The sequence below is a fragment of the Heptranchias perlo genome, chromosome 20, assembly GCF_035084215.1.
Source record: "Heptranchias perlo isolate sHepPer1 chromosome 20, sHepPer1.hap1, whole genome shotgun sequence".
Classification (NCBI taxonomy): Eukaryota; Metazoa; Chordata; class Chondrichthyes; order Hexanchiformes; family Hexanchidae; genus Heptranchias; species Heptranchias perlo.
In genome coordinates this window covers 48,378,144-48,396,605 of record NC_090344.1, presented here as the reverse complement: position 1 = coordinate 48,396,605, position 18,462 = coordinate 48,378,144, and the positions used below count along the sequence as shown (strand labels likewise).

Genomic DNA, 18,462 nt, shown 5'->3' with positions numbered 1-18,462 from the left:
GAGCGGTCAGACTGCGCCGTGCCCACGGACTTGCTGCGCAGGGCATGGCAGGGAAGGGCCGATGTCCCTCTGTCTGCTACTTCCAGTGCACTGGTTGGGATCAGATTCCTGTCCGCATCATTTGAACTAAACCACAAACCGATTTCAAACAAATGGATTACCCACTTAGTTAAAATAATGTGTCAAACAAGTGTGGCAAAAATAGTGAGCAGAGGAATTTCAGCACCCACCCCGCACCGTGCTCAGGTAGGTCCCACTGTATTGTCACTTTGCACTATATTATTAGTGTCAACGTAACAAAAATTGGTGCACTTAACTGACTGATATACAATACAAAATTCCCTGTTTGAGTCGGGTGCTCCTTCAAACAAGTTATTTTTTTTTTACATTGATTTCCCTCCCCTCAGCCCCCACCCCACCCACCCCCCAAATTCAGGACTCTGTTTTCTCTTTCTTTTTACTCTTTTTCAGGAAAGATGGAGTGCGAAACTTTTTCTTCTTTTTCGACGGAGACTTGGACGGTGACCCCTCGGGTGAGAGCGGACCCGAGACTGATTCGGATTTGTCCTTGGCCGGTTTAATGGGGGCCTCGGTGCCATTCTCTGTGTTGGTCATCATCTGACTTATCCCTTTGCTCAGCTGCTCCTCCACGGACTGGTCCTCCTCCTCCTTCCCGTTAACCACTACTCCGGGGGACGTGGCGGTCTCGCACTCACCCGGTCCCTTCGAATCTTCGGACAGCTTGGTTTCTTCACCAAAAAGCGCAAGAGAAAAAAAAAAACGTGTGAGAGTCGTAATATTCCCAGTCTGAGTAGAACTGAACTGCCACAATACTTGTGTACTGCAGTGAGTTATTGCAGAACGCGAAAGAGCAGAATTGATGGGCAGAGCTGTCTTCTGGCTGCTTCTGCAGAGAACTGACTGGAAAGTGAAGCTAAAACAGTCCTTGAATGGCCTTGGACAATTTTGCTGCTATCACTCAGAGTGCTCGGTACAAGAACTGCACTGCACTGTGATTTGCCAATGTGCTGACGCTGCCATCTCAGCCTCCCAAAACAGGTTATTATTTGTGCCACTCAACATCTAAATAAATTTTTTTTTGTACATTTGCACCGGATGTTGAGTCCGTTCAACGACAAGCGCAATCTGAATTGGCACGTCGTTAATACCTAAGAGTTGCCGAGTCTCTTCCGCAAGAGGGGGGAAGCTGCACATGGAGCCTCGTTACCATGAACCCTGTCACTGGGTGAGCTTCTCTCCTGGTTCCAGTGGCCCTCCGGTTCCAGTCCAGAGAGAGAGCAGCGGAAGCCCACAGTGAGCTCGACCCTCGATCAGAAGACCGACGTGGTTGGTCCCAAATGAGGGTTGGGTGGACAGCGGTCATCGGAGGTCAAGGCGTAGAGGAGCGGGGCCTGTGCGGGGGGGGGGGCGCGGGGGCACACGCACTTTAGCAAAATGAATCCACAAGCACAGGATGACCAAGGTTCAGGGACAAACCACACATGCAGGGAGACTCGGAGAACAGTCCGATTTCAAAGGCGGCAGCCGGGAGAGGCAGAGGAGGAGATGGCCTAAAAACGTCACGGCCGGCCACAGGGAAGAGGAGCTTGTCGGGAAGCGGGGGATCAAAGCTGGGATGAAGCTTTACCATAATCAGAAGATAGTCCTGGATGAAGGGGTCTGACTGCTGCCTCATAGAGCAAGATGCAAATTGGAAGTATCCCCTTTTGAAGCCAGTCCCTGGGGCAGTTTAAAGCTTTGATGGGGTTTGAATTCAATTTCAAAGTATTATTGGAACTTACTCAACTGTTTCTTTGAAATACTTCATATTTTTTGGTATATTTTTCTGCTGATCAAAGTGAGGGATGTCATTGCTGGGGAATGTAAGGATCAGTGCGAGCCGCTGTCAGCAGCATGAGGAGAGTTTTAATTGATTATAGCGCGCTGTCTTCACGCCCAGAGACAAAATCACAGTGCGATGCCCCATTTGACCCGCCCTTCCCAACACCCTTTCTAAAAAAAAATTATAAACACAACAAACATAGAAACTGAAAGGCACACAAACAAAAGATGCCAACCATCCCAAAACAAAGTATAAATCAAATCAGTTCATTCAGACCACACACAAATCCAAGGATTGTGCGAATGAGTGGTGAATGGGAGTTGTTAATCTGCTTATCTCACTTTACAGCATTCAAAACCGAATCCTATTGCCCGACTTAATCCTGCGTTCCAAAGAAGCAAACCGTCAAAAATGTATAAACGGCTTGAAGCCTTACCAAGCGTAGGCTGGTCACGGTTATCTTCTCCCTCTCCCTGATGGGGTGGGGGGGGAGAGTCATTCATTCTGACTGGGCAGAAAAGATATGCAAACTCGGAGGCTGAAACGTAAGCGGTGAGGGGAAAGTGCAGACTGGATCTTTGCCGCACAGGGGGCGGTTCTTTCAGCGAGATTGAACTGAGTGGGTGGGTGAGTGGGGGAGAAGTTAATCCTCCAGCAGTCACTGCTGAAGACCTACCAGGAACCGGTGTCTCACTTGCGAGAAACATGAACTGCCCAATCAAGACACGCGTGTCAAACAGATACACGTATGGTCGCTCTCTGTCACTGCTGCGTCACACGATGTGGGGGTGGGTCAGACTAAGGGGAATACTGAGGATTGCGAGCGATAGCATGGCGGGGGATGGAGGAGGTGAGGGGGGGTGGGGGTTGAACAATATACTTACTACAAAGACAAGTACTCAGTATCATGAGGAACTCCTTTTAGCGTCAGCCAAACAAAGGAAAAAAAAAGAGAACAAAGATGGGACGAGATGGACACAATTCAGCATGCATCACACAATTAACCATATTCGATAGAAATTAAGAAGCATCATATTCTTCAATCACAAAGTGGCAGGATTTTGAACAAACACCCATTTAACTTTGTCGGCTCGAAACGAGCCTCGGCGATGTTGGCAGACAGATGCTCGGCGCGTTGGTTCCTTTACTCTGCTGGTCCAACCCGCTCCCAGACGAGGGCCTGCCGCACCCCTGCATCGGGATCCTGGGGTTAACGGGCCGAGGGGTTCGAGTGCTCACTGCCCCGAGTCGCAGGAAAAGGTGTGGCGGGGGTGGGGTGGGTGAGCGCAGTGAGAGGGCAGCGTTGGCACGGGAGAGCTGTGCCGTTCCCAAGCAGCGTCATGCACAAGCTGCCAACCACCCGACCTCACCGAGCATCTCTGCCTCCTTGTAAGACCAGGAGCACCACTGAAATATCAAGTCGGGGTCAAGACATCCTTTCGACTCTTGGCCTGAACTTTCTCGGCGACAGTCTCACACATTTTGCCTGCAACTGTGAAAAGTTTACCGGCGGCTGTGAATTTGCCCGTGAGCGTAACAGGTGCTGCACAGACCGGAAGAACCCAACACTGTGCGACGTCAGTACCTGTGGCTGTCTGTTAGGAGCGGAATCGGGGAGCGGGGAGGTGGAGAATGTCAAAACAACTTTCTCTCAAAGAGTGGGAGTGGGAGTGGGAGCTTTTGCCCGAGTTTCTGTCACCATTACGTGGGTCGTTCCTTGACTCGCTCTGCACTTGACAGTCACAGCTGGTTTACAGGTCTGGAGTCTCCTATCTGATTATAATTTTGGTTGGCTTTGTGTTCACTCCCTGGATGACCTGGTGGGGACAGGCAACACCGGGTGTGACGTTCAGCTATTCAGACCAGGAAGGGGAGAGGCTCCGTCACGGCTTTGTATCGACTTAGCTGATCTCAGCTGGGGGGGGGGGGGTGGGGGAAAGTTACAATTGAACCCACCTCTGCTGGAGTAGGGCAGGATCGGCATCTGATTGCCAAACCTGTGACTCTTTGCTGGAAAGGGCTCCGCTGTGATGCACTTCACGGTCAAACAGCCAACTGTCCAGTAGCCATCTGGTGATGGACCACAGGCTGGTCGGTATCACAGCCCCTCGAGGTGGGGGTGGGGAGAGAAGAGAGAGGAAAGCTCCTTGCACCAAACACAACCTTTTGTCAAGGTAAACAACTCAACAGACCCAAAAAATACCAGGACTATTCCCGTCATTATCTTCTGTGGCACTGGGTGGGTTAAGAGGTTAATTTCTTTGTAATCGGAAACCTTCCTTCAGTAAAAATGTCACAAAAATAAGTCCCCCCACCACTTGTTGACGTTACTCTTGACTCTCTTGACGTGTATACGTGTCGCCCAGCAGGAACCCTCGAGCCACAGGCTGACGGGGATTAACACCAGCCCCCAATCTCTGTGTAGCAGATGCTTCTCTTTTCATTGAAATACAGTATGGAGGCAACACAAAACACGGCATGCAGCACAATACAGAGAAACAAACACGGCAACAAACCAAAGACATTCAGCAATGGCACCAAACCTAAAAGGAAGTACTGTTTAAAATAGTAACAGACTGTGAGTAACAGATACGTGGGTGTACACAGGGAATAACAGATACCTGAGTGTACACAGGGAATAGCAGATACGTGGGTGTACACAGGGAATAACAGATATCTGGGTGTTCACAGGGAATAACAGATATCTGGGTGTACACAGGGAATAGCAGATATCTGGGTGTACACAGGGAATAGCAGATACCTGGGTGCACACAGGGAATAGCAGATACGTAGGTGTACACAGGGAATAGCAGATACCTGAGTGTACAAAGGGAATAGCAGATACCCGGGCGTACACAGGGAATAGCAGATATCTGGGTGTACACAGGGAATAGCAGATCCCTGGGTGCACACAGGGAATAGCAGATATCTGGGCGTACACAGGGAATAGCAGATCCCTGGGTGCACACAGGGAATAGCAGATATCTGGGCGTACACAGGGAATAGCAGATATCTGGGTGTACACAGGGAATAGCAGATATCTGTGTGTACACAGGGAATAGCAGATATCTGGGTGTACACAGGAATAGCAGATATCTGGGTGTACACAGGGAATAGCAGATATCTGGGTGTACACAGGGAACCGCAGACACTTGATCGTAAAGCTGACAGAAATGCTTTGCACTTTGATTCATCCCCTCCTTTTCTGCTAGCTTTCCCCCCTCCTCTGCCCAAGGAATGATTCGTTGCTGGGGTACAGTTTGCCCATGAACTCCCATAAAAGGCTGGCACATTCTTCAGCAAAGATGGCCACAAACCTTCTGTTATTTCTTTGGTCACAGTAAAAAAAAAAGTTGGACTGTCAAAAGTAACTAAGAAAGCCTGATCCGATCTCCCAGTAACAGGAGCGGGTGGTGGTGGTGGGAACGCTCCCAGTAACAGGAGCTGGTGGTGGAGGTGGGAACGCTCCCAGTAACAGGAGCTGGTGATGGAGGTGGGAACGCTCCCAGTAACAGGAGCTGGTGGTGGAGGTGGGAACGCTCCCAGTAACAGGAGCGGGTGGTCTAGGTGGGAACGCTCCCAGTAACAGGAGCTGGTGGTGGAGGTGGGAACGCTCCCAGTAACAGGAGCTGGTGGTGAAGGTGGGAACGCTCCCAGTAACAGGAGCGGGTGGTGGAGGTGGGAACGCTCCCAGTAACAGGAGCTGGTGATGGAGGTGGGAATGCTCCCAGTAACAGGAGCTGGTGGTGGAGGTGGGAACGCTCCCAGTAACAGGAGCTGGTGGTGGAAGTGGGAACGCTCCCAGTAACAGGAGCTGGTGGTGGAGGTGGGAACGCTCCCAGTAACAGGAGCGGGTGGTGGAGGTGGGAACGCTCCCAGTAACAGGAGCTGGTGATGGAGGTGGGAACGCTCCCAGTAACAGGAGCTGGTGATGGAAGTGGGAACGCTCCCAGTAACAGGAGCTGGTGGTGGAGGTGGGAACGCTCCCAGTAACAGGAGCTGGTGGTGGAGGTGGGAACGCTCCCAGTAACAGGAGCGGGTGGTGGAGGTGGGAACGCTCCCAGTAACAGGAGCTGGTGATGGAGGTGGGAACGCTCCCAGTAACAGGAGCTGGTGGTGGAGGTGGGAACGCTCCCAGTAACAGGAGCTGGTGGTGGAGGTGGGAACGCTCCCAGTAACAGGAGCTGGTGGTGGAGGTGGGAACGCTCCCAGTAACAGGAGCTGGTGATGGAGGTGGGAACGTTCCCAGTAACAGGAGCTGGTGGTGGAGGTGGGAACGCTCCCAGTAACAGGAGCTGGTGGTGGAGGTGGGAACGCTCCCAGTAACAGGAGCGGGTGGTGGAGGTGGGAATGCTCCCAGTAACAGGAGCTGGTGGTGGAGGTGGGAACGCTCCCAGTAACAGGAGCTGGTGGTGGAGGTGGGAACGCTCCCAGTAACAGGAGCTGGTGGTGAAGGTGGGAACGCTCCCAGTAACAGGAGCTGGTGGTGGAGGTGGGAACGCTCCCAGTAACAGGAGCGGGTGGTGGAGGTGGGAACGCTCCCAGTAACAGGAGCTGGTGGTGGAGGTGGGAACGCTCCCAGTGAACAGGAGCTGGTGGTGGAGGTGGGAACGCTCCCAGTAACAGGAGCTGGTGGTGGAGGTGGGAACGCTCCCAGTAACAGGAGAGGGTGATGGAGGTGGGAACGCTCCCAGTAACAGGAGCTGGTGGTGGAGGTGGGAACGCTCCCAGTGAACAGGAGCTGGTGGTGGAGGTGGGAACGCTCCCAGTAACAGGAGCTGGTGGTGGAGGTGGGAACGTTCCCAGTAACAGGAGCTGGTGATGGAGGTGGGAACGCTCCCAGTAACAGGAGCTGGTGGTGGAGGTGGGAACGCTCCCAGTAACAGGAGCTGGTGGTGGAGGTGGGAACGTTCCCAGTAACAGGAGCTGGTGGTGGAGGTGGGAACGCTCCCAGTGAACAGGAGCTGGTGGTGGAGGTGGGAACGCTCCCAGTAACAGGAGCTGGTGGTGGAGGTGGGAACGCTCCCAGTAACAGGAGCTGGTGGTGGAGGTGGGAACGCTCCCAGTAACAGGAGCTGGTGGTGGAGGTGGGAACGCTCCCAGTAACAGGAGCTGGTGGTCTAGGTGGGAACGCTCCCAGTAACAGGAGCTGGTGGTGGAGGTGGGAACGCTCCCAGTAACAGGAGCTGGTGGTGGAGGTGGGAACGCTCCCAGTAACAGGAGCTGGTGGTGAAGGTGGGAACGCTCCCAGTAACAGGAGCTGGTGGTGGAGGTGGGAACGTTCCCAGTAACAGGAGCTGGTGGTGGAGGTGGGAACGCTCCCAGTAACAGGAGCTGGTGATGGAGGTGGGAACGCTCCCAGTAACAGGAGCTGGTGGTGTAGGTGGGAACGCTCCCAGTAACAGGAGCTGGTGGTGGAGGTGGGAACGCTCCCAGTGAACAGGAGCTGGTGGTGGAGGTGGGAACGCTCCCAGTAACAGGAGCTGGTGGTGGAGGTGGGAACGTTCCCAGTAACAGGAGCTGGTGGTGGAGGTGGGAACGCTCCCAGTAACAGGAGCTGGTGGTGGAGGTGGGAACGCTCCCAGTAACAGGAGCTGGTGGTGGAGGTGGGAACGCTCCCAGTAACAGGAGCTGGTGGTGGAGGTGGGAACGTTCCCAGTAACAGGAGCTGGTGGTGGAGGTGGGAACGCTCCCAGTAACAGGAGCTGGTGGTGGAGGTGGGAACGCTCCCAGTAACAGGAGCTGGTGGTGGAGGTGGGAACGCTCCCAGTAACAGGAGCTGGTGGTGGAGGTGGGAACGCTCCCAGTAACAGGAGCTGGTGGTGGAGGTGGGAACGCTCCCAGTAACAGGAGCTGGTGGTGGAGGTGGGAACGTTCCCAGTAACAGGAGCGGGTGGTGGAGGTGGGAACGCTCCCAGTAACAGGAGCTGGTGGTGGAGGTGGGAACGCTCCCAGTAACAGGAGCTGGTGGTGGAGGTGGGAACGTTCCCAGTAACAGGAGCTGGTGGTGGAGGTGGGAACGCTCCCAGTGAACAGGAGCTGGTGGTGGAGGTGGGAACGCTCCCAGTAACAGGAGCTGGTGGTGGAGGTGGGAACGCTCCCAGTAACAGGAGCTGGTGGTGGAGGTGGGAACGCTCCCAGTAACAGGAGCTGGTGGTGGAGGTGGGAACGCTCCCAGTAACAGGAGCTGGTGGTGGAGGTGGGAACGCTCCCAGTAACAGGAGCTGGTGGTCTAGGTGGGAACGCTCCCAGTAACAGGAGCTGGTGGTGGAGGTGGGAACGCTCCCAGTAACAGGAGCTGGTGGTGGAGGTGGGAACGCTCCCAGTAACAGGAGCTGGTGGTGAAGGTGGGAACGCTCCCAGTAACAGGAGCTGGTGGTGGAGGTGGGAACGTTCCCAGTAACAGGAGCTGGTGGTGGAGGTGGGAACGCTCCCAGTAACAGGAGCTGGTGATGGAGGTGGGAACGCTCCCAGTAACAGGAGCTGGTGGTGTAGGTGGGAACGCTCCCAGTAACAGGAGCTGGTGGTGGAGGTGGGAACGCTCCCAGTGAACAGGAGCTGGTGGTGGAGGTGGGAACGCTCCCAGTAACAGGAGCTGGTGGTGGAGGTGGGAACGTTCCCAGTAACAGGAGCTGGTGGTGGAGGTGGGAACGCTCCCAGTAACAGGAGCTGGTGATGGAGGTGGGAACGCTCCCAGTAACAGGAGCTGGTGGTGGAGGTGGGAACGCTCCCAGTAACAGGAGCGGGTGGTGGAGGTGGGAACGCTCCCAGTAACAGGAGCTGGTGGTGGAGGTGGGAACGCTCCCAGTAACAGGAGCGGGTGGTGGAGGTGGGAACGCTCCCAGTAACAGGAGCTGGTGATGGAGGTGGTAATGTTCCCAGTAACAGGAGCTGGTGATGGAGGTGGGAACGCTCCCAGTAACAGGAGCTGGTGGTGGAGGTGGGAACGCTCCCAGTAACAGGAGCTGGTGATGGAGGTGGGAACGCTCCCAGTAACAGGAGCTGGTGGTGGAGGTGGGAACGCTCCCAGTAACAGGAGCTGGTGATGGAGGTGGGAACGCTCCCAGTAACAGGAGCGGGTGGTGGAGGTGGGAACGCTCCCAGTAACAGGAGCTGGTGGTGGAGGTGGGAACGCTCCCAGTAACAGGAGCTGGTGGTGGAGGTGGGAATGTTCCCAGTAACAGGAGCTGGTGGTGGAGGTGGGAACGCTCCCAGTAACAGGAGCTGGTGGTGGAGGTGGGAACGTTCCCAGTAACAGGAGCTGGTGGTGGAGGTGGGAACGCTCCCAGTAACAGGAGCTGGTGATGGAGGTGGGAACGCTCCCAGTAACAGGAGCTGGTGGTGTAGGTGGGAACGCTCCCAGTAACAGGAGCTGGTGGTGGAGGTGGGAACGCTCCCAGTGAACAGGAGCTGGTGGTGGAGGTGGGAACGCTCCCAGTAACAGGAGCTGGTGGTGGAGGTGGGAACGTTCCCAGTAACAGGAGCTGGTGGTGGAGGTGGGAACGCTCCCAGTAACAGGAGCTGGTGGTGGAGGTGGGAACGCTCCCAGTAACAGGAGCTGGTGGTGGAGGTGGGAACGCTCCCAGTAACAGGAGCTGGTGGTGGAGGTGGGAACGTTCCCAGTAACAGGAGCTGGTGGTGGAGGTGGGAACGCTCCCAGTAACAGGAGCTGGTGGTGGAGGTGGGAACGCTCCCAGTAACAGGAGCTGGTGGTGGAGGTGGGAACGCTCCCAGTAACAGGAGCTGGTGGTGGAGGTGGGAACGCTCCCAGTAACAGGAGCTGGTGGTGGAGGTGGGAACGCTCCCAGTAACAGGAGCTGGTGGTGGAGGTGGGAACGTTCCCAGTAACAGGAGCGGGTGGTGGAGGTGGGAACGCTCCCAGTAACAGGAGCTGGTGGTGGAGGTGGGAACGCTCCCAGTAACAGGAGCTGGTGGTGGAGGTGGGAACGTTCCCAGTAACAGGAGCTGGTGGTGGAGGTGGGAACGCTCCCAGTGAACAGGAGCTGGTGGTGGAGGTGGGAACGCTCCCAGTAACAGGAGCTGGTGGTGGAGGTGGGAACGCTCCCAGTAACAGGAGCTGGTGGTGGAGGTGGGAACGCTCCCAGTAACAGGAGCTGGTGGTGGAGGTGGGAACGCTCCCAGTAACAGGAGCTGGTGGTGGAGGTGGGAACGCTCCCAGTAACAGGAGCTGGTGGTCTAGGTGGGAACGCTCCCAGTAACAGGAGCTGGTGGTGGAGGTGGGAACGCTCCCAGTAACAGGAGCTGGTGGTGGAGGTGGGAACGCTCCCAGTAACAGGAGCTGGTGGTGAAGGTGGGAACGCTCCCAGTAACAGGAGCTGGTGGTGGAGGTGGGAACGTTCCCAGTAACAGGAGCTGGTGGTGGAGGTGGGAACGCTCCCAGTAACAGGAGCTGGTGATGGAGGTGGGAACGCTCCCAGTAACAGGAGCTGGTGGTGTAGGTGGGAACGCTCCCAGTAACAGGAGCTGGTGGTGGAGGTGGGAACGCTCCCAGTGAACAGGAGCTGGTGGTGGAGGTGGGAACGCTCCCAGTAACAGGAGCTGGTGGTGGAGGTGGGAACGTTCCCAGTAACAGGAGCTGGTGGTGGAGGTGGGAACGCTCCCAGTAACAGGAGCTGGTGATGGAGGTGGGAACGCTCCCAGTAACAGGAGCTGGTGGTGGAGGTGGGAACGCTCCCAGTAACAGGAGCGGGTGGTGGAGGTGGGAACGCTCCCAGTAACAGGAGCTGGTGGTGGAGGTGGGAACGCTCCCAGTAACAGGAGCGGGTGGTGGAGGTGGGAACGCTCCCAGTAACAGGAGCTGGTGATGGAGGTGGTAATGTTCCCAGTAACAGGAGCTGGTGATGGAGGTGGGAACGCTCCCAGTAACAGGAGCTGGTGGTGGAGGTGGGAACGCTCCCAGTAACAGGAGCTGGTGATGGAGGTGGGAACGCTCCCAGTAACAGGAGCTGGTGGTGGAGGTGGGAACGCTCCCAGTAACAGGAGCTGGTGATGGAGGTGGGAACGCTCCCAGTAACAGGAGCGGGTGGTGGAGGTGGGAACGCTCCCAGTAACAGGAGCTGGTGGTGGAGGTGGGAACGCTCCCAGTAACAGGAGCTGGTGGTGGAGGTGGGAATGTTCCCAGTAACAGGAGCTGGTGGTGGAGGTGGGAACGCTCCCAGTAACAGGAGCTGGTGATGGAGGTGGGAATGTTCCCAGTAACAGGAGCTGGTGGTGGAGGTGGGAACGCTCCCAGTAACAGGAGCTGGTGGTGGAGGTGGGAATGTTCCCAGTAACAGGAGCTGGTGGTGGAGGTGGGAACGCTCCCAGTAACAGGAGCTGGTGGTGGAGGTGGGAATGCTCCCAGTGACAGGAGCTGGTGATGGAGGTGGGAACGCTCCCAGTAACAGGAGCTGGTGGTGGAGGTGGGAACGCTCCCAGTAACAGGAGCTGGTGGTGGAGGTGGGAACGCTCCCAGTAACAGGAGCTGGTGGTGGAGGTGGGAACGCTCCCAGTAACAGGAGCTGGTGGTGGAGGTGGGAACGCTCCCAGTAACAGGAGCTGGTGGTGGAGGTGGGAACGCTCCCAGTAACAGGAGCTGGTGGTGTTGGGAACGCTCCCAGTGAACGGGACTGTCTGCTGTCAGAACCACCGCAGAATCATGCTTTAAACACCCAACAGCAAGCTCGGGGGATGACTGCCCTTCCGATCAATCTTTCCAGCTGTTCTTATTCGACCTCAATGAGAAATGTAACAAATTCAGATACAGAGCTACGATGGTGGAGACGCTCGAATTGGGAGAGGTACAGGAACCAATCAACATCCACCAACAACTTACCTCCTGGTGACTTGGGAGATGCGGGTGCTTTAACTGGTGAAGTTAGCGGGGTCTTTAGAGGAGAAATCCCTGCGGAAGTATCATCCTCATCTGGACCTGTGTGCGAAAAAGTCTCACTGTTCATTTAAAATACTTGGAAGGTCAATTGATGTTTTAATACTGATTGTGGGATGAAGTCGAGGAGACAGGACCTTCTGCTCAGACATTCAGGAGGTTCACTGCAGTGATAATGTGAACAGGGACTGCTGTGAAAGGAGGAAAGACTTGCATTTATATATAGCCTTTCACATCCTCGGGACGTCCCAAAGCACTTTACAGCCAGTGAAGTACTTTTGAAGTGCAGTCACTGTTGTAATGTGGGAAACACAGCAGCCAATTTGCGCACAGCAAGATCCCACAAACAGCAATGTGATAATGACCAGATAATCTGTTTTTACTGATGTTGGTTGAGGAATAAATATTGGCCCCAGGAGAAGCTTCCCTGCTCTTCTGTCAAATCGTACTGTGGGATCCTTCACATTGACCTGGGAGGGCAGATAGGGACGCGGTTCAATGTCGCATCTGAAAGATGGCACCTCCGACAGTGCAGCACTCCCTCAGTACTGTCCTGGAGTATCAGCCTGGATTATTATGCTCAAGTCTCTGGAGTGGGACTTGAACCCACAACCTTCTGACTCAGACCAGTGTGCTACCCACTGAGCCACAGCTGACACCTGACACGAGCAAGGGAGGGTCTCTCTCTTCAAAACATTTTTGAATCGTGCCTGAATTCCGACGAATACAATGCCCCTTCAGTTTAATGGAAAATTCCTTTGGATTGAAGTGTGACCCTCATTGTGAAACGATATCTTGATGTCATCCAGCAAGGGTTGGAACAAGAGCCACACTGTGACCAGCTTTGGCCAGTTCCACCCGCACTTCAACAAAACGCAAACGCTATCGATGATTTATTTTTTTCAAAACATAAATTCTGCGTCACTAAAACAAAAGCAGAATGCTGCGGACCCTGGAAACCCGAAATAAAAACAAGAAAATGCTGGAAACACCTGGCAGGTCAGGCGGAGAGAGAAACAGAGTTAACGTTTCAGGTCGATGACCCTTCGTCAGAACTGGAAGATGTTGAAGACATAACAATCAATCAGCTAGTGCGGAGCGGGGGACGCGGGGGGAGCGGGGTGTTGATGAAATGTTCCAGTTCGGGGCGAGAGCAGGAAGCTGCACCAACACAGTCCTCAATCTTCCGTGTCACGTTTATCCGAACTTTCAGAAGTTTCCTCCGAACATTTGGCGCGCAAGAGAACGAGGAGACCTTACCGTCCAATCCCAGCTGCTTCCGCTCCACTTCTCTCTTGTACTCCTCGAGTTCCTGGTCCGTGAGCTCGTTGAAAGGGTTCGGCGGCTCTGGCTCCTTTGTCACCTCCTGCGGTTCGTCCTCGGTCAGAGTTCGGGCTTCCGAAGCCAGCTCACTTTCTGCGGACTGACAAGAGGACAAGGCACAAGAGCCGTCAGCCCAGTTCTGAGCACCCCACGGAGGGTCGTTTGCCTGAACGACGGAACGCTGGGGTGAATTTGACCTTTAATCAGGATTTCATCAAACTGCAGGTGAAGTCGAACCACAGAGGTTTACAGCACAAAAGGGTGGCCGTTCGGCCAGTCGTGCCCATGCCATCCCTTTCATTACAGAACCACACAGCACAGGCGGAGGCCATTCAGCCCGTCGTGCCTGTGCCGGGCTCTTTGAAAGAGCTGACGTAAACTTGTCGTAAGACGATCGGAAAGCGGTTTTTGGGAATATTGAGGGTCAGTCAAGCCGTGGTTGCAACTTACTGGGCTGCGACTCTTCTCTGCGATGACTCCGGCTAAGAGCTGTGACTGGGGTCCTGCTGACTTCATATCCTGCCGATTCTGCTCTCGGATCTAAGGGTGAAAGAACAATCTTCAATAAGATAATGAACAGATCTTACTGCGTCATCAGACACAAAGGTGGCAAGCAAAATGTTTTTAAGCAATTGATGTCTCTTGGCACTGCGAACAAACAGAAAGGAAAAGACAACTGAATCGCCTCCTGGAAAAGTCCTTCTCTGCTCGTCTCTCATCTTCTAACTTCTTCCCTCTCTGATTCTTTCTGCCTCGCTCCCTCTCTGATTCTTTCTGCCTCGCCCCCTCTCTGATTCCTTCTGCCTCGCTCCCTCTCTGATTCTTTCTGCCTCGCTCCCTCTCTGATTCTTTCTGCCTCGCTCCCTCTCTCATTCTTTCTGCCTCGCTCCCTCTCTCATTCTTTCTGCCTCGCTCCCTCTCTCATTCTTTCTGCCTCGCTCCCTCTCTGATTCTATCTGCCTCGCTCCCTCTCCAATTCTTTCTGCCTCGCTCCCTCTCTGATTCTTTCTGCCTCGCTCCCTCTCTGATTCTATCTGCCTCGCTCCCTCTCTAATTCTTTCTGCCTCGCTCCCTCTCTGATTCTTTCTGCCTCGCTCCCTCTCTAATTCTTTCTGCCTCGCTCCCTCTCTGATTCCATCTGCCTCGCTCCCTCTCTAATTCTTTCTGCCTCGCTCCCTCTCTGATTCTTTCTGCCTCGCTCCCTCTCGAATTCTTTCTGCCTCGCTACCTCTCTGATTCTTTCTGCCTCGCTCCCTCTCTGATTCTTTCTGCCTCGCTCCCTCTCTGATTCTTTCTGCCTCGCTCCCTCTCTGATTCATTCTGTCTCGGCCCCTCTCTGATTCTTTCTGCCTCGCTCCCTCTCTGATTCTTTCTGTCTCGCCCCCTCTCTGATTCTTTCTGCCTCGCTCCCTCTCTGATTCTTTGTGCCTCGCTCCCTCTCTGATTCTTTGTGCCTCGCTCCCTCTCTGATTCTTTCTGCCTCGCTCCCTATCCGATTCTATCTGCCTCGCCCCCTCTCTGATTCTTTCTGCCTCGCTCCCTATCCGATTCTATCTGCCTCGCCCCCTCTCTGATTCTTTCTGCCTCGCTCCCTCTCTCATTCTTTCTGCCTCGCTCCCTCTCTGATTCTTTCTGCCTCGCCCCCTCTCTGATTCTATCTGCCTCGCCCCCTCTCTGATTCTTTCTGCCTCGCTCCCTCTCTGATTCTTTCTGCCTCGCCCCCTCTCTGATTCTATCTGCCTCGCCCCCTCTCTGATTCTTTCTGCCTCGCTCCCTCTCTAATTCTTTCTGCCTCGCTCCCTCTGATTCTTTCTGCCTCGCTCCCTCTCTGATTCTATTTGCCTCGCCCCCTCTCTGATTCTATCTGCCTCGCTCCCTCTCTGATTCTTTCCGCCTCGCTCCTTCTCTGATTCTATCTGCCTCGCTCCCTCTCTGATTCTATCTGCCTCGCCCTCTCTCTGATTCTTTCTGCCTCGCTCCCTCTCTGATTCATTCTGCCTCGCTCCCTCTCTGATTCATTCTGCCTCGCTCCCTCTCCAATTCTCCCTGCCTCGCCCACTCTCTGATTCTATCTGCCTCGCTCCTTCTCTGATTCTATCTGCCTCGCTCCCTCTCTGATTCTTTCTGCCTCGCCCCCTCACTGATTCTTTCTGCCTCGCTGCCTCTCTGATTCTTTCTGCTTCGCCCCCTCTCTGATTCTATCTGCCTCGCTCCCTCTCTGATGATATCTGCCTTGCTCCCTCTCTGATTCTTTCTGCCTCGCTCCCTCTCTAATTCTTTCTGCCTCGCTCCCTCTCTAATTCATTCTGCCTCGCTCCATCTATGATTCTTTCTGCCTCGCCCCCTCTCTGATTCTTTCTGCCTCGCTCCCTCTCTGATTCATTCTGCCTCGCTCCCTCTATGATTCTTTCTGCCTCGCTCCCTCTCTAATTCATTCTGCCTCGCTCCCTCTATGATTCTTTCTGCCTCGCTCCCTCTCTAATTCTTTCTGCCTCGCTCCCTCTCTAAATCTTTCTGCCTCGCTCCCTCTCTGATTCTTTCTGCCTCGTCCCCTCTCTGATTCCATCTGCCTCGCTCCGTCTCTGATTCTATCTGCCTCGCTCCCTCTCTGATTCTTTCTGCCTCGCTCCCTCTCTAATTCCTTCTGCCTCGCTCCCTCTCTGATTCTTTCTGCCTCGACCCCTCTCTGATTCTTTCTGCCTCGCCCCCTCTCTGATTCTTTCTGCCTCGCTGCCTCTCTGATTCTTTCTGCCTCGCTCCCTCTCTAATTCTTTCTGCCTCGCTCCCTCTCTGATTCTTTCTGCCTCACTCCCTCTCTGATTCTATGTGTCTCGCTCCCTCTCTGATTCGTTCTGCCTCGCTCCCGCTCTAATTCGTTCTGCCTCGCTCCCTCTCTGATTCTATCTGCCTCGCTCCCTCTCTGATTCTTTCTGCCTCGCACCCTCTCTGATTCTATCTGCCTCGCTCCCTCTCTGATTCTTTCTGCCTCGCTCCCTCTCTAATTCCTTCTGCCTCGCTCCCTCTCTGATTCTTTCTGCCTCGCTCCCTCTCTGATTCTTTCTGCCTCGTCCCCTCTCTGATTCTTTCTGCCTCGCTCCCTCTCTAATTCTTTCTGCATCGCTCCCTCTCTAATTCTATCTGTCTCGCTCCCTCTCTGATTCTATCTGCCTGGCCCACTCTCTAATTCTATCTGCCTCGCTCCCTCTCTGATTCTATCTGCCTCGCTCCCTCTCTGATTCTATCTGCCTCGCTCCCTCTCTAATTCTTTCTGCCTCGCCCCCTCTCTGATTCTTTCTGCCTCGCTCCCTCTCTGATTCTATCTGCCTCACTCCCTCTCCAATTCAATCTGCATCACCCCCTCTCGAATTCTTTCTGCCTCGCTCCCTCTCTGATTCTATCTGCCTCGCTCCCTCTCTAATTCTATCTGCCTCGCTCCCTCTCTAATTCTATCTGCCTCGCTCCCTCTCTGATTCTTTGTGCCTCGCCCCCTCTCTGATTCCTTCTGCCTCGCACCCTCTCTGATTCTATCTGCCTCGCACCCTCTATGATTCTTTCTGCCTCACTCCCTCTCTAATTCTATCTGCCTCACTCCCTCTCTGATTCTTTCTGCCTCGCTCATTCTCTGATTCTTTATGCTTCGCTCCCTCTCTAATTCTTTCTGCCTCGCTCCCTCTCTGATTCTATCTGCCTCGCTCCCTCTCTGATTCTATCTGCCTCGGTTCCTCTCCAATTCAATCTGCCTCACCCCCTCTCGAATTCTTTCTGCCTCGCTCCCTCTCTAATTCTATCTGCCTCACTCCCTCTCTGATTCTTTCTGCCTCGCTCATTCTCTGATTCTTTATGCCTCGCTCCCTCTCTGATTCTTTCTGCCTCGCTCCCTCTCTGATTCTATCTGCCTCGCTCCCTCTCTGATTCTATCTGCCTCGGTCCCTCTCCAATTCAATCTGCCTCACCCCCTCTCGAATTCTTTCTGCCTCGCTCCCTCTCCAACTCTATCTGCCTCGCTCCCTCTCTGATTCATTCTGCCTCGCTCCCTCTCTGATTCTTTCTGCCTCGCTCCCTCTCCGATTCTATTTGCCTCGCCCCCTCTCTGATTCTTTCTGCCTCGCTCCCTCTCTGATTCTTTCTGCCTCGCTCCCCCTCGCTCCCTCTCCGATTCTATTTGCCTCGCCCCCTCTCTGATTCTTTCTGCCTCGCTCCCTCTCTGATTCTATCTGCCTCGCTCCCTCTCTGATTCTTTCTGCCTCGACCCCTCTCTGATTCTTTCTGCCTCGCCCCCTCTTTGATTCGATCTGCCTCGCTCCCTCTCTGATTCTTTCTGCCTCGCTCCCTCTCTGATTCTTTCTGCCTCGCTCCCTCTCTGATTCTTTCTGCCTCGCTCCCTCTCTAATTAATTCTGCCTTGCTCCCTCTCTGATTCTTTCTGCCTCGCTCCCTCTCTGATTCTTTCTGCCTCGCCCCCTCTCTGATTCTATCTGCCTCGCCCCCTCTCTGATTCTTTCTGCCTCGCTCCCTCTCTGATTCTTTCTGCCTCGCCCCCTCTCTAATTCATTCTGCCTCGCTCCCACTATGATTCTTTCTGCCTCGCCCCCTCTCTGATTCTTTCTGCCTCGCTCCCTCTCTAATTCATTCTGCCTCGCTCCCTCTCTAATTCTTTCTGCCTCGCTCCCTCTCTAATTCTTTCTGCCTCGCTCCCTCTCTGATTCTATCTGCCTCGCTCCCTCTCTGATTCTTTCTGCCTCGCTCACTCTCTGATTCTTTATGCCTCGCTCCCTCTCCAATTCAATCTGCCTCATCCCCTCTCGAATTCTTTGTGCCTCGCTCCGACTCTGATTCTTTCTGCCTCGCTCCCTCTCCAATTCTATCTGCCTCGCTCCCTCTCTGATTCTTTCTGCCTCGCCCCCTCTCTGATTCTTTCTGCCTCGCCCCCTCTCTGATTCTTTCTGCCTCGCCCCCTCTCTGATTCTTTCTGCCTCGCTGCCTCTCTGATTCTTTCTGCCTCGCTGCCTCTCTGATTCTTTCTGCCTCGACCCCTCTCTGATTCTTTCTGCCTCGACCCCTCTCTGATTCTTTCTGCCTCGCTCCCTCTCTGATTCTATCTGCCTCGCTCCCTCTCTGATTCATTCTGCCTCGCTCCCGCTCTAATTCGTTCTGCCTCGCTCCCTCTCTGATTCTATCTGCCTCGCTCCCTCTCTGATTCTTTCTGCCTCGCTCCCTCTCTGATTCTATCTGCCTCGCTCCCTCTCTGATTCTTTCTGCCTCGCCCCCTCACTGATTCTTTCTGCCTCGCTGCCTCTCTGATTCTTTCTGCTTCGCCCCCTCTCTGATTCTATCTGCCTCGCTCCCTCTCTGATGATATCTGCCTTGCTCCCTCTCTGATTCTTTCTGCCTCGCTCCCTCTCTAATTC

The 18,462-nt window shown here is 54.4% G+C and overlaps 1 protein-coding gene across 2 annotated transcripts in view; it reads right to left on the bottom strand.

Moving 5' to 3' along the window:
• Positions 1 to 430: 430 nt before the first annotated feature.
• The window catches only part of add2 (adducin 2 (beta)), a 211,345-nt gene continuing 193,313 nt past the window's right edge, over positions 431 to 18,462 (bottom strand). For both annotated transcript variants that reach the window (XM_068001269.1, XM_068001268.1), the window contains 4 exons: positions 13,506 to 13,595; positions 12,993 to 13,155; positions 11,679 to 11,774; positions 431 to 749 (listed from right to left, as the gene is read on the bottom strand). In XM_068001269.1, the coding sequence (XP_067857370.1) occupies positions 433 to 749; positions 11,679 to 11,774; positions 12,993 to 13,155; positions 13,506 to 13,595 (666 nt within the window). In that variant the 3' untranslated portion in view covers positions 431 to 432. The remainder of the gene's footprint in view (positions 750 to 11,678; positions 11,775 to 12,992; positions 13,156 to 13,505; positions 13,596 to 18,462) is intronic.